This window comes from Populus alba, chromosome 1, assembly GCF_005239225.2.
Source record: "Populus alba chromosome 1, ASM523922v2, whole genome shotgun sequence".
In the NCBI taxonomy this organism is placed as follows: Eukaryota; Viridiplantae; Streptophyta; class Magnoliopsida; order Malpighiales; family Salicaceae; genus Populus; species Populus alba.
Window position 1 is genome coordinate 34,094,404 of NC_133284.1, and position 15,113 is coordinate 34,109,516.

The window sequence follows — 15,113 nt, forward strand, 5'->3', positions numbered from 1 at the left end:
GAATAATGAGTTCATAGTGTTTTGTGAGAGGATTCATAATGTAATTCGTACTGATCATTCTATAGGTACTAACACTTTACTCTCTAGTACACCTGAAGCTCTATTTTCATTTATAGCCCTTCAAGCTCCATCCGAAATTATAGATCCACCTTTATGTCAATCCATAGGCATCCGTAAGTCCATAAAGTTACCATATTTTGTTTATTCTTGTTATTCTTCAATCTTTTCTTTTTTTTTTTTTTAGTTTCTATACATTGTCTTTCTAAGCTCTCTTTCTATAAAGAGGTAATTCTTAATCCTTTTTTGCACTAAGATATGGATGATGAACTTTCTTCTTTGCATAAGATAAATACTTAGGATTTAGTTCCTCTACCTCCTAGTAAAAGTGTTGTTGGTTGTCGTTAGGTGTATAAGATTAAAACTAATTTTAATGAGTTTATTGAGCGAACAATACAAAACTAGGTTGGTTGCAAAATAATATTCTTAACAATATGATATGGATTATGAGGAGACATTTGCTTCTGTTGCAAAAATGATTATTATTCATGCTCTTATTACAGTAGCTTTGGTTTGTCAGTGACATATCTCTCAACTTGATGTTAAAAATGCTTTATTGAATGGAGATCTTTAAGAAAAAGTTTATATGGTGCCCTCTCCTAGTGTTTCACATAACTCTAGGTATGTTTGTAAGCTCAAGAAAACATTATATAGTCCTAAACAAGCACTTTGTGCTTGGTTTGAGAAATTTTCTATTGTGATTTATTCTATTGGATTTGTTTCTAATAACTATGATTCTACTATTTTTATTAAGTGCACTGATGCAGGTTGTATCATTTTATCTTTATATGTTGATGACATGATTATTACTAGTGAATGCATTAATGATATTTCAATTTTGAAAATAAAGTTAGCCAAACAATTTGAAATAAAGGATTTGGTTTCTCTATGATACTTCTTAAGTATTGAGGTAACCTACTCACCCAAAGGTTATCTTTTTTTCTCAGTCAAAATATATTACAGATATTCTTGAGTGGGCTAGACTTACTCATAATAAAACTGTAAATGCTCTTATTGAGGTTATTGTAAAGTATTCTTCTTTTAATGGTTTACCTTTGTCAGATCGTGATTTATACCATACTATTGTTAGGAACTTGATATATATCATTATTACTCGTCTAAATATTGCATATGTTGTTTATGTTGTTAGTCAGTTTGTTGCTTCTCCAACTATCGTTCATTGGGCAGTTGTTCTTCGTATTTTATGATATCTTCAAGGTATAGTCTTTTACTTTCACCCACCTCTTTTTTGGAGCTGCGTGTATACTTTAATGTTGATCATGACATTGATGTCACAGATCACAAGTCTATTATTAGTTTTTGTATCTTTTTAGGTGATTCTCTTATTGATGGAAGACTAAGAAACAATCTATTGTTTCTCAATCTTCAAACGAAGCAGAATATCATTCTATGACATCTAGTTCCAGAAAGATTTTTTGGTCACGTTGGTTACTTGCAGATATGAGAGTTTTCCTTTCTCATCTTACTCCTATGTATTGTGACAACTAGAGCTCTATTCAGGTTACTCATAACTCAATTTTTCATGAACGAACTAAGCACATTGAGATTGATTGTCATCTTACTCGTCGTCATCTCAACCATGACACCATTACTTTGCCTTTTGTTTCTTCTTTGTAAATTACAGATTTCTTTATCAAGTCACGTTTTATTCTCCAATTTCATTTTCTAGTTGACAAACTCTCGGTACTTGTAGCTATTGCATCGTGAGTTTGAGGGGAGATGTTGAGAAATATATGGGTTTTTTTTCTTGTTTTATTTATTTTGGGTAGAATAATATTTTTATTTTCTTTTCAGTTTAGCCTATATATAATCTCTTTGTATTTAGGTTAAATTTGTTCCTTTAGATTATTGTGATCATGTAGTATCAATGAAAATCTAACGTCCTCCTCTTTTATTTTTGTATTTCTCTTTATTTATTTGGATTGTTTAACAATTAAATAGAAAACTACTTTTACAAACTGACCAAATGGGTTTTAGCATTAACTAGCCATTGATCAGGCTTCATCACAGGCTGAATAATTTTTTTTCATGAAAAAAAATGAATATGTAGGCTCCTCCAACGTGTTTTTTTCGATAGTAAATGCAAAAAAATAAAAATTGAAGGACAAAACTAAAATTAAAAATATTCAATTTGAATAATAATAATAATAATAAAACTTAAGCCAACCAGGATCAATCTATTAAACTCGTGATTTGGATCATGCACCTCATTTAATTATACATCAACCAAATGCATCAGACTTTCTTTTATATCAAACAATTTAAATAGTAAAATAAAAATAAAAGCTCATCTGGGCTTGGAATAATAAATAGCCCTATATTATTTAAAGATTGACAACAAAAGGTTTTTTTTTTTTTTTTTAGAAAAACCCTTTAACAAACAAACAAACAATGGATAATGTGTCTTTTTTTTTTTTAATCTGAAGGGGTTAAAAATATATTAAATCAAAAAATAGAATAAAAAGTTAGGGGTGTGGGCCTACCCACACACCTGGCCTATAAAAAGGCCTGGCTTGCGCACCAGCCCATGAAAAAGACCAGGTTTGCAAACTAGGCCTTTATTTTTTCCAACAAAAAAAGGCAAAAGATTTTAATTAAAAAATTACAAATGTCTTGTTGTTAGCTGGCCTAGTTTCTAGTGATCATGGGTCATTGGGAAATCAGGTCCTGTGTGTTGTTTCCTAAAAAAAAAAAAATGATTTTCAATCCATTTTTTTTTACCAAAAACACCTTGATAAACCCATAAATAACATTAAAAAAACTAAAAACGGTATAAATTTCCTTGGTGAAAACACGATATCAAATTTATTTTTTTAAACAATTTAAAAGTTTAAAAAAATACATAAGTGGATCTCTCGTCATTGAATGGGACTCGTCGACACCAATATCAATTATATTGGTGGCTAGAACTGGTATTAACGATGATTTTATCTCTTTACCGCTGGAATCCTGTGACTTTCTCTCTCTTTCTTAAACCAAAGATTAAAAATTAAAAAAATAATAAAGTTTTAAAATGAAATTGGCTCTTTGTTTTCTGAAACTTCAAAAATAAAGGGCCCTAATATTTACAATTTAGAAAATATAAGGTCTACAATAAATATTGTCCAAAGTAAAAAAAAAAAAAAAACTATCAATTTTCCATTTTTTTTTATTCCATGTCTTGTAATTTTACTATTTCCTAACAAATTAACTTAAATTGGCCTCCAATTTAGTCATATAAGAGCGCAATAAATAAATAAATAATATATTGGGACAAAGAAAAAACCATGATGAACTGTGTTTTATGAGAAAATCCATAATATAATTTTACAAGGTGAATATTCCACACTTTTTAAAGTACTTTTAATATTTATTCAACCATTTAATTTCACAACATCTCATTCATGAGTGTCACGTATTACAAACCAATCATCAAATTTTAAAAGTAAGTTTTCTCTCTCCCTCTCTCCTTGTTTGAGCATATTGGACCCTTGCGTACTCCTTTACTGTTTGAAATCATGATTAGGCATGTTACATTGTCGAAGAAAAATGAAAAATTAATTGTTTGCTGTTAATTATTAGGCATATAATAAAGGTGGAGGAGGTCAAAAGAATCGGGCGCACGTCGTTCAATATTCTCCAGACATTTTAACCCAACAAAAGTGTTTGAATGGGAGACATTCCATAAAGTTGTATCTTGAAAATTGCTAAGGTGAAAGTTTTCCCTGCAAAACTTATACTAAAAAGGATGAACGTTTAAGACTCCCCTCCCTCCCTCCCTGTTTTTTTTTTTTATAAAACTCTGACTTTTGTTTCACTGTTGTTAAAATTCAAAAAAACAATTATTAAAGTGAGGACATGGATGATAATTGAGCAACAATTCTTAATGATTTCAAAGCATGTCAAAAATGCAAAGCTCTTGGCATGAGTTGTGTAGCATTTATGTTGCTGTATGTCAGCATTCCTGCTACAAACAACGTTTTACTCTAAAACAGAAAAGAACAATACCTAAGACAGAATCATTTTTATCAGGGCCCATTTCCACTTTTTATGATGCCTCGTATCGCACCCTCCTTCGAAGCCAGTGCTAGGCACTCCATCATAATTCACAGAGCGTGCTACACACGAGACCTTAGTTAGCATGGCACCATCTATCCATCCTTTGATAATCTCGCATCCCGAAGTAAATCAAGATAACGAAACCTGAAAAGGATAGCCTCAAGCCTTTGGCAGTTTCCATCGTTTCTTTCTCCCTTTCCCTTTACCTCACTGTCTCATTCTCTCCTTCTCTCCCTCTCGTATGATTAGCATACTTAGGTATAGTTGTCGGTGGTGCAGTAGCTAAGCATCCTATGCAAGAAAACCATGCTCACATTTGTCCTTGTATAAGATCACATGATCTCTATGGGCTCGAGTTCTTGTGCTCTGTACACTACACTCGACTGCTTGTCACTTCACAGTTTCTACCTTACCCGTCAAGGTTTTGGTGCATTTAAGTCTTGACAGTCTCTGCGTTAAATCTTTCTCTCTCTATCTCTCACAGCTGCTTTGGAAGGAACATTAATGGTGGATCATTGTTTATAACTGATTACGTCTCTTCTTGCTAAGCCAGGCTCAGGTGAGCAACGGATATATATATAGTGCTTGCTTCGTTCTTCTTCTTCTTCTTCTTCTTTTTTAAGATGGCAGCCCGCATTGTATAGGCGATAGCTAGATATGGTAATTGATGCTTGCTTGCATTAGTACGTAGATGGTTCAAGTAGGCTCATCTTTATATAGTTCCATCAAATGATCGAGAATAATTAAGGGTAGAAAGCTTGCAAAGCAGATGATTGCATCATTGAAATGATACTAGGAGCTGAAATCTTTAACTAGAATAAATATGCCACCACAGTGTTCATGTTGAGTATACATGTTTAAACTTCGCATCGATCTTTAACTGAAATCTTGGGAAGAATGTTTCTTGCTTATGAATTTACTTTTAACTATACACAGAAAGTAAAGTGATGGACAACAAGACATGGTTTTGGAGGAAAAGATCTTCCGAAAAGACAATTGTAGCAACAAACAAATTCGGCATTTCTGTGAAAGGAATTGATGAAGAGGTAATTACAGAGGCTTCTTTTGTTCAAAGCCAAATAAATTTCTATTTCAGCTTCCACTTTCCCTCTGTGAAAACACCTTTATGATCCCTCTAATGTATGTGATGTAATCAAGTCCTGTAGCAATCTTGCCTATACATTTATTGTTGTTTCTTTCTTTCTTTCTTTTCTGGTTCTTCCCTGAACTTGCATCTCAGTACGAGCTGGTTTCTTGTCCAGATATTAAACTTACTTCATGGTGAAAATATGAAATCTGACTGATGCATTCCCTTGTTTCATTTCAATAGACACAAAATATTCCGACTGGGAATGGAGTAGGACCAGTTAGAGCTGTAAGAAACTTAAACGAGAAGTTAGCTTCAGTGCTTCTTGATTGTCATGTTGTGACAGAAAATGAAAAATCAGTACCAAGAGCCACTGCAGGTGATTCTTCCATCTTGTGTCTGCTTGTATATGACATTTGATTATCTTTCTTCTGTATATGCTTGGCTAGTAGTCTTTTGGTCAATCCAATGAATGTATATTTTTTTCTTGTAGGCCAGGAAAAGGAAAAGGCAGAAGTAGATTGTCTAAAGAAAGAACTGGATGGAGATCCGAAGAAGGGATTAGCTGCAAATCAAAAATTAAGTCACTCAGATGCTGCATTAAAGAAATGCATGCAGCAGCTGAACTCTTTCCGAGAAGAACAGGAGCAAAAGATACATGATGCTGTCATGGAAGCAACAAGTGAATTTGAGAAGGCACAGAAAACTTTGGAAGTCAAGTTGATGGAGACAAGCAAAAGGCTTACGAATTTAGCCATTGAGAACACAAATCTGAGTAATGCCCTTCTACTCAAAGAGAAATTGGTCGAAGAACTGCACAAACGTTCATCTCAAACAGTTGCAGAATTCAATACTCTAATGGCTAGATTAGATAACACAGAAAAAGAAAATGCTTTTCTGAAGTACGAGTTTCACATGCTTCAGAAGGAACTTGAGGTTCGAAATGAGGAGCTGGAATATAATCGTCGTTCTGCTGATGCATCACGCAGGCAACACTTGGAGAGTATGAGGAAAGTCACAAAGCTAGAAGCAGAATGTCAGAGACTCCGTACCCTAATGCGGAAAAGGCTGCCTGGTCCTGCAGCTTTCCCAAAGATGAAGAGTGAAGCCGAAATGCTGGGAAGGGATCAGATGGAATTAAGAAAACCGAACCTCACCAGAGATTTGGTAGTCAGAGACCCCATCATGGGAAATTTTCCAGAAACTCCTGTGAAGAACGTTGATTTCCTGATCGATCAATTGCTTGGTAAGGAAGAGGAGAATAAAGCTCTCAGAGAAATGATGAGCAGGAAGAATGCCGAGCTTCAATCTTCAAGGATCATGTTTTCACGAACAGCTACAAGGTTATCACAGGTCGAGGCTCAGCTTGTAGAGCTTTCTGGAGACCAGAGGTCTTTGGAGCTGGCAAAGCATAGTCCATCATCACGTGAAATCCACTCTCCAACTGCAGGTTCGGATACTGGATCATTGGCTAATGCTCTAATCGCAGAATTGGAACACTTCAGGGATAGGAAACTCAAGAGTCCGTCGGAATGTAAAGACATTGAAGTTCTGGACATGAGTTTAATGGATGATTTTGTTGAGATGGAGAAATTAGCTATAGTTTCCACACAAACACCTTCTGCAGGTGGGAATCGCTCTTTCTCGGCTGGTAAGGAACTAGTTCCCATGGAACAAGATCATTCTGGTTATAGAGACAAGAAACAAGAGATCCATTCAAAACAAGATTCAACTGATAAGTCTTTTGACTGGCTTCAGGTAGTTCTGAATGCAATATTTAAACAGCAGCGTATTTCAAAACGAAGTCTAACTGAACTCCTGGAGGACATTAAAATCGCTTTAGGGTATATAAATCATCCAAATGCTTCTGAACCTGATGCTGCAGCATTATCAAGGCATCCTTTGGAATGTGATATTGGTGGTTATATCACTTGGAAGTCTCCAAATGAATCTTCAATTGGAAATTCATTGAATGAAACTTCCAGTATCGACACCCCTGTGAAAGAAACAAGAAAACAACATGATCAATCTAATCTGAGTAATCTGCTAGAAGAGAACGGGAGACTGAAAAATGAGCTGGATAATATGGAAGCCAGGCTGCAGTCTGCAGCTGATAAGACGGAGACCCTGATGGTGAAGCTTCGGGAATCAGAACAAAGTGTTGAAAGGTTACAAGCAGAAGTGGAAATTTTGAAGGAATCAAAAGGAATGGTAGAGGATCAGATTGAAAATCAGAAGTCAATCAATGAAGATCTTGATACTCAGCTTACAGTTACCAAAGCTAAATTGAATGAGGTCTTCCAGAAATTTTCATCCTTGGAAGTTGAATTGGAAGACAGAAGTAACTGCTGTGAAGAATTAGAAGCAACTTGTCTTGAGCTTCAACTTCAGCTGGAAAGGTAACGAGTTTTATCTTTTTGTACCGTCTGAAGATTATCGGAAAAATTAAAAACTTTCCTGATTGAAAGAGAATTCTGATATATTTGTAACATTTAACAGTGCTGCAAAGGAAACCCTGAGCTGCGGCATAAATAAAGAGGGAAAGCATCCACAAGATGTAAGTTAATGATCACATCTGACCGTGTTAATTAAGTTCCTTGTAAGATATATACACTCAACACCTTAGCTAGGAAAGTAATTTGATAACAAAAACAAGATAAACCAAAGAGTTCATTCTAGATAATTGATTTCTTTCGCACGACTGCTGAATCTGATGGTCAAATTTGCAGGGCTGGGAGATCAAAGCAGCTTCTGTGAAGTTGGCAGAGTGCCAAGAAACCATCCTTAATCTTGGAAAACAACTGAAGGCTCTGGCTTCACCAAGAGAAGCAGCACTCTTTGACAAGGTTTTCACCACTACTGGTGCCACTACCACTGCCACCAATATCAGGAACATGAACAAGCGCTTCTCCTTACGTGATCAAATGCTAGCTGAAGATAGCTCTAAGGAAATTATTCTCAGATCTCCAACTGAAGATGCACAAAAATCCTCTCTTGACCACTCAGATAATGGTAATGGATTGATTAGTCCTAATGCCTTGGTATGTGCTCCTGAAGCATTTATAGGACCAGAGCACAAAGCCTGTGATGCCGCAGTTGAAGCTCTGGCCATTGTTCCTAGTAAAAAACAAGGATTTGGTTTGCTAAGGAGGCTATTAATGAGGAGAAAGAAAGGGGCAAGCAAGAAGTCCCGATCCTTAGTGAAGGTATGATAGAACTTGTTGAGGCCGAGTTGGAAGAATCTGCTGTTGCCATGACTGCACAAATACAAACTGAACTGGTGAAAGCCACGGTCTGATGTTTGAATATTTTAATGTTCATTGGTTTTGGTTGATGATTGGAAAGAGTGATAATGCGGGCATCCTACTTTTTTCTTCTTTTCAAAAAAGAAACGTATATTGTCTTTATGTATTGCTTGATGTGTACATGCATCTAGGTTTGAGGACAATAGAGAGCTTAAAGTGGCACCTGTAACTGAGAAAATGGAAGGAGATGCTTATGCTGCCATTAATATTGCTGATGCATACACTAAATTTATGGAGACATGGTTGATGGTTTCGTGTGAAGAAAAAAAAAAACAAAGCTAGCTAAGTGATCTCTCTAACCCCTCCAAACTAATAATCTGATCATCTCTATTATCCACAACAGCCAATCCACAAAAATTCTTACAGCCAAAGAGAAGATATTCTCTAACTGAACAGAATGAAATGTATGCTCAACTTGCTTATTACAAAACGTGTAATTAAAAAGAAGACAGATGCATCAAGTTTTACATCTTCTTCTACTGCATAGCTTACAAAAACTCTACGCATTTGCCTCAAAAACCATGCAATACAGACCACTCCCACCTGCTCTTCCAATAACAGAACCGCTGAAACATATAGAAATCAGAGAATAGTTTCGATATCAATTTTACGACCATGAACGAAACGATTCTTTCCTCGTCGGTTATTAATCTCTGTACAAAATGAATCTGGGAACAGCCAGACCTGAGAGAACAATAAACTGTCACCATGCTAAAACAAGATTCTTTTACAAACTCACTTACAGAACTTTACTTCTTTAAGAAGATAGCCATCAAAGTTTGCAATCCGAGATTCGGCAAAATCACCCCTTCTGTAAAGTTTCTCACCAACTTCTGAGGCAGTATGAAAGAGTTCACCATTACTTTCATTGAAATTGTTGGCATCTTCCTCAACCAGAATTCTGTGCATATACTGATCTACCTGCATTGCAGGTGCTGTAGAATATAAGCTGCCCTTGTCCAGTGAATCAAAGCCTTTTCTTAGACAATGCCCAACGCACACACAAAAGTGGAACTTTTGAGGTGGCATTGAATTTAATATAATGAATAATCAACATAATTATGCACACAACAATATTCTCCATCTAACTATTCATATCGATGCATGCTTACAGTTTAATGTGTTTCATTCTTGGCTAAAAACCACACCTTGCGAACATCCACGACCGGCATCTCCATTCCATGTGATCAGAACCAATTTTGTGAAGATAGGTAAAGCAATAAACAACTTTTCCGATTGCCATTAACAACATCGAAACACAGTTGAAAATCAACAGCAATTCAACAAGAAAATTATACGTATCTTACCCTGGTGGGGCTGTTGGCCACCGCAGCAGTGCAATTACAGAACCTACTGGCAAAACACGTCTATGATATGACACTGACAGTTACCGATTAAACTGCCATGACTCATGAGCGTACCATAATACAATGTACAACCAAATGTACGTCTGACCTTACAGATTCTCCGATAGAGCAATAACAAGTGGTATCAACCCTTGTTTAGTCACTTACAGAAATGATGGTTTCACCTTCAACCAGACAAATTGCAAGAAATAGCAGGTCATTAATGGATAGACCAACAAAAAAGAAAGAAAAAGAAAAAACACTTCACATTTTCAGGGTTTCTTCAAACACCATGGATTATTATGGCAATGATCAATACCTCTAGTTGGAGGCATTTTTAGCAAGTAATGAAGATGCTGAGGAGGTTGAGTAGCAGCTACATCCTCAATGAATGATATGTGGCCTGAACTGAAATAAAGAAAAACAAGGCAACATACACACTTGTGGATATCAAGAGCGAGAAAGGGATGAAGGATGAGTGCCTCCACTTTTTTGAAGATGAGTCAATTCAAGTTGTAAAGAAAACATTATAGTTATAAGTTATTGATTAAGTAGAGATCAGCTAGAGATGAGTTTTTTTTTTTTTTTTTTCCATGTTGAATAAAGTATTTTTATTTATACTCTAGTTTTCATGTACTCGCATTCTTTTCAATACGAATCTGTGCTTAAAAATCCGTTTAGAAAAGCTATGGCTTTTTAATTGTGATTGTAGCTTTTAAAAATATTTAAACAATAGATTCTAAAAATAACATATGGAAAGGAAACGTGGTTTCCCAATAGCACACTAAATATTACAAGTATTTTCATTCTAAGATTAAATCGGTGGTGAAATCAATGTGCTAATTAATTAATCAGACAATGACAATATATATATTCCGTGAGTAATTTATACGGTGGCCGCAGCTGCTTCCTTCATTTCAACCAAGGCATCTTCAAAGCACTTGGCAAGAAATTCTGGGTCCGGGATAATGTCTTTGGCCACCATGATTTGCATGTCAGCTCTTCCTGCATAGCTCACCATGTGCATCGTGAGTGCCTGCATTTCCACCCAGCAAAAAAACAAAAAAACTTGTATTAGAAACAAATTAATCTATGCCTTACCACCCAACAAACAATGGGATTAAAGTTTAAAAATGGAGAATCATTAAAGTTCAGAGGTTGTACATGGGGTATGCTAGATGTATTCACCCTTATGAACGTTACAGGATTGCCTGACATGGTAACCACCTCTTGTGGTCCAACCACGTTTGAGAACGTAAACGTAGTATTACAAAGAACCCTGTAATTAAGGATATGTGCAGCCTGAAATGCAAACAGAATCGAATTATATATAAGCATACACCAAGACCATGAGGTAAGAAAATCTCAATGTCTTGTTTACCTTCGGTCCTAGCAAAGCCATTGCTAGATGTCCGATATGATACGTGAAGTGACCCTCTGATGATTTTTTCTTCCTATCAATCATCGTCTTGGCTCGTCCCACATGCTGAAGAGGGTTGACATCACTTTTACGATAAAAAACAGGTAGGAGAATGAAGCCAAACCTGTTGCCCCATCGTGATTGCGATCCTGAATTGTTCTTCAACATCTCGGATAGATCCTGAACAGGTCAGTCAGGAAACCATTTGAATGGCTTGCAAAGAATAAGAGAAAACATGTTATTAACCGTATTTAAAATGTCTAGATCTACATCTATCTCGACAGGCTATAGATTTCTTGAGATTGAAACAAGTAAATTATCCATCCTCGGATTAAAAAGTTGTTCATTTACTTTATATTACTAAACTAGTCATCTGAAGTTTGCAAATGTTTTCCAATATGGTTTGAACTAGTAGCTTTACCTGGGTTTACCTAGAATATGACAGCTGTGTTGATAAGACATTGGTCCCAAATTTACTATTTTGGAATCTTGAAAAAACGTAGACAGAGTGAAAGAAGAGGATAATTCACCTGCATGGATAGTTGTTCTCTTAAATTAACCATGGCCATTCCTGTTATTTGCTGGCCCTCTTTCAGAGCTACAGAGGCATTGAATTCAATATAAATAATAAGGAAATGTTTGCTCAAAATCCGAAATCCAAGCACCAAAACAAAATCTCACTTTACCTTTCGGAGATCTGTGATCCAAATATCTTGATAGTCCGGATGATATCACCCCGAAGAGGACGTCATTAATGGTCTGCATTGATTTGACAGAATCAAAGTTATTATATCAGAAATGAACTGCGTCTATGCTATTGTTCCCATGTCTGCAAGTCGAAATGTCTAAGGATCTCAATTATTCGTTGCCTTATAGTAATGTTGTTGGTGGAGACACTTGTTTGCCTGACTTCCATGTTTGTTTTTCCTTAACAAGTCCAAATGATATTGCAAGAAAAAAAAAGATTCACATAACTTTATTCTACCAGCTAGATTTGACTATTAACTTGTTGTTTCATCAGTGGCCACATATCATGAAAATCCCCGATATGAACAAGTTTTCTCACTAATTTTTCTCTTCTCTTTTTGGTTCACTTAGTTTTTTCCTCCCCGTTGATATGACACTCATCACATTGTGGGTCTAATAACACGAAACATGATTTCAAACTTTTTTAGCATTCACATAGTTGTTTAGATGTCATGATCGTAGAATTGGCTGAAACAAAAACATGACAGAAGAAAAGGGCGGGTAGATACAATGCGTGGCTCTGGTTTATTGTTAAATTAACTCTCTTAATCACCCTAGCATGCTCTTTAATCATTGATTACGCGAAGAACCCCTGGTCTATCTTCATCGTGTGATAATTATATCATAATCATATGCAGTAAAATACAGATACTATAAACATTTAGTGTTGACACATATTCAACTGAGCACTTTGTTTATTTCAAAGATTTTAAGCCCTGCCACGTGGTAAATATGATATATTATGAAGTGGCTAACAATTATGAGAGATGCTAATTGCAAGAAGATATTTATCAGGGCTTCTAATTACAAGACGGCATGAATCCTGGTTACAAATAATCTAGATATATTTTTTAAACACTCCTTTCTATATATATTAATTAAACCTTATCTACGAAATTATGAATTGTTATTGATTAAGATTGTCATTAATTAATTAATAAATAAAAACTTCTAATCCAACAACTGTGAGGATCTAAGAAGGCATAGATATGTTGCTGGAAGACAAATAGACTAAGTTGTGAAGCTGAAAGCAAAGACACCTTTCAATGGCTAATCACAAATTCACAAGCAAATCACTCCATCAATATATATAATAACAAAATCTGTAATTTGATTCCCAGAAAAAGGTAAAAGAGCCCATGTACTTACCGCATTAGGAACAGCTTCTTTCACAGTCTTCATATCTTCAATCATAAACTTGGCAGTAGCCAATTTCCTCGGCCACAGCTCCACCCCATCACCACCAGAAATCACCGTCTTCTTGTCACTAACCCACAAAAATCTCAACACAAACTCCAAACTAAAAGCTATGCCAAACCAAACCATCTTTAGAACTCTCAAAATAACCCCTCTCCAATCCTTCTGTTTCCCTTCCTTCCCATAATCCGGCCTCCTCCCAGTGACCAAAGTAGGTATCGCCTCAGGATCGCTCGCTGTCCTGCAGCTCGCCAAAAACATTGACATCAAAGAGATCCCATCTCCCAAAGCATGATGAATCCTCATGATAACACACTTTTGCTCCAACATGACGTGGACTTCCCACAAAGGCTTGTTCATGTCAAGTGGAGTACTAACTGATAAATCAGCTATATATTCATTCACTACTTTATCAACATCATCAGTACATGTCTTTTTGTTTACAATAATGAAGTGCTGATCGACATCGATATCTGTTTTTTTCCAGTGCTCCCGTCCATTCTTGTCACGTACTAGGAGGCTGCAAAATCTTGGGTGCTTGAGCATGAGAGAATTCTTGATTGCTGATCTTGTGGAGTCTATGTCTAGCTTGTTTTTTACACCAATTGCACAGTGGATTATGGTATTCATTTCTGGTAGGAGGAATAGTCTGCCTGCCGGAGTTACAGGCTCGACGGAGTCACTTTCCGGTGGAGCCATTGGAGGAGAGGGGGGGCCGGGGTAGGGGGGGGGGGACAGTGGAGTTAGTTTGGTCAGTAATTGACGATTCTGAGTTGTGGACATGATGGCACATTAATTAACGGGAGGGCGTGAGTTTTCAGAATTTTTAATTTTATTAATTTTATTATTTAAATATCTTAATATTAAAAATAATTTTTTTAATATATATATATATATATTATTTTAATATATTTTCAAATTAAAAAATATTCATTGCTATGGTTAAAAAACACCTTTTATTATCATTTTTAATTTTCTCTTTTTCATCGTGAATACCGATATTTATTGTAACTTTCAAAGTATGTTTTTTCTATAAAAAAAATCAAGAAATTCAGTATCTAAATTTACTATTGTTTTCAAAATAATCTAAATACATTAAAAAAAAATTAATTTAAAATAAAAAAATTAAATTTTTTTAAAAATATTTTTAAAATATAAAAAAAAACCGCGCTCAATATCCAGCAGAGATAGATGGGTATTTACGGTGAAAGGGAGAAAATTAAAGATGAAAGTGATTGGAATAGTGATAATATTGTTCTTTAAAGTTTTTTTTTTTTAATATTTAAAAATTTGATCACCTACTTATCACGTGCCTTAGTTCCTTTAGATATTTATTAGTAGTGGCTTTTTTAGACTAACCATTACGTTCCATAGAAAACAAAAATGGCCCAGTCATCGGAAAAAAACAAAAATTAAGAATAGAAATGAAAATTTTGAAAAAATGCGCTATCACAGTCAATGGTAAATTAAAAAAAGATATCAAATAATCATCTCAGCCTAATAATTTAAGTTATTAAATAAAATTTTATAATATTATTTATATTATTATCTAATATACTTTCTGAAATAAAAGCTATTTGGGCTTGAAACTTGCACATGTCCACATTACTTTGTGCTTATTTTTTATCAAATAAATAAAAATAATAAAATTCAAATTCGTGGTTGCTTGATCATTAAGGCTCTGATACCATGTCAAAAAACTATCTCGAAAATCCTAAGGACCGAGTGCCTCCCACACCCAGTCGTACTCGTATTCGTATCAGGTCTCCAAAGTAAACAACCTCTGGTTGATGGAACAATGTAGGCAAAGGAAGTCAACAAAATGAATCCGTTATCTCGAGAAAAGGATTGGCTCTGAGGGTTGGGCTTGAGGGTCCCAGTCCCAAACCTGTTGG

At 35.3% G+C, this 15,113-nt stretch overlaps 2 protein-coding genes across 2 annotated transcripts; one reads left to right on the plus strand and one right to left on the minus strand.

Annotated features, from left to right (window-relative positions):
- Nucleotides 1-4,289: 4,289 nt before the first annotated feature.
- On the plus strand, nt 4,290-8,746 carry LOC118055416 (filament-like plant protein 7). Its single transcript, XM_035067318.2, has 6 exons — nt 4,290-4,675; nt 5,053-5,162; nt 5,447-5,582; nt 5,697-7,602; nt 7,703-7,760; nt 7,933-8,746. Exons 2-6 carry the CDS (start codon nt 5,064-5,066, stop codon nt 8,413-8,415), a joined length of 2,682 nt encoding a protein of 893 aa, XP_034923209.1. The 5' UTR covers nt 4,290-4,675; nt 5,053-5,063; the 3' UTR covers nt 8,416-8,746.
- Nucleotides 8,747-10,600: 1,854 nt separating this feature from the next.
- LOC118055417 (wax ester synthase/diacylglycerol acyltransferase 5) lies at nt 10,601-13,945 on the minus strand. Its single transcript, XM_035067319.2, has 6 exons — nt 13,171-13,945; nt 11,961-12,033; nt 11,805-11,872; nt 11,236-11,454; nt 11,019-11,156; nt 10,601-10,890 (listed from the first exon to the last, which is right to left on the minus strand). Exons 1-6 carry the CDS (start codon nt 13,915-13,917, stop codon nt 10,741-10,743), a joined length of 1,395 nt encoding a protein of 464 aa, XP_034923210.1. The 5' UTR covers nt 13,918-13,945; the 3' UTR covers nt 10,601-10,740.
- Between the last annotated feature and the right edge of the window lie 1,168 nt (nt 13,946-15,113).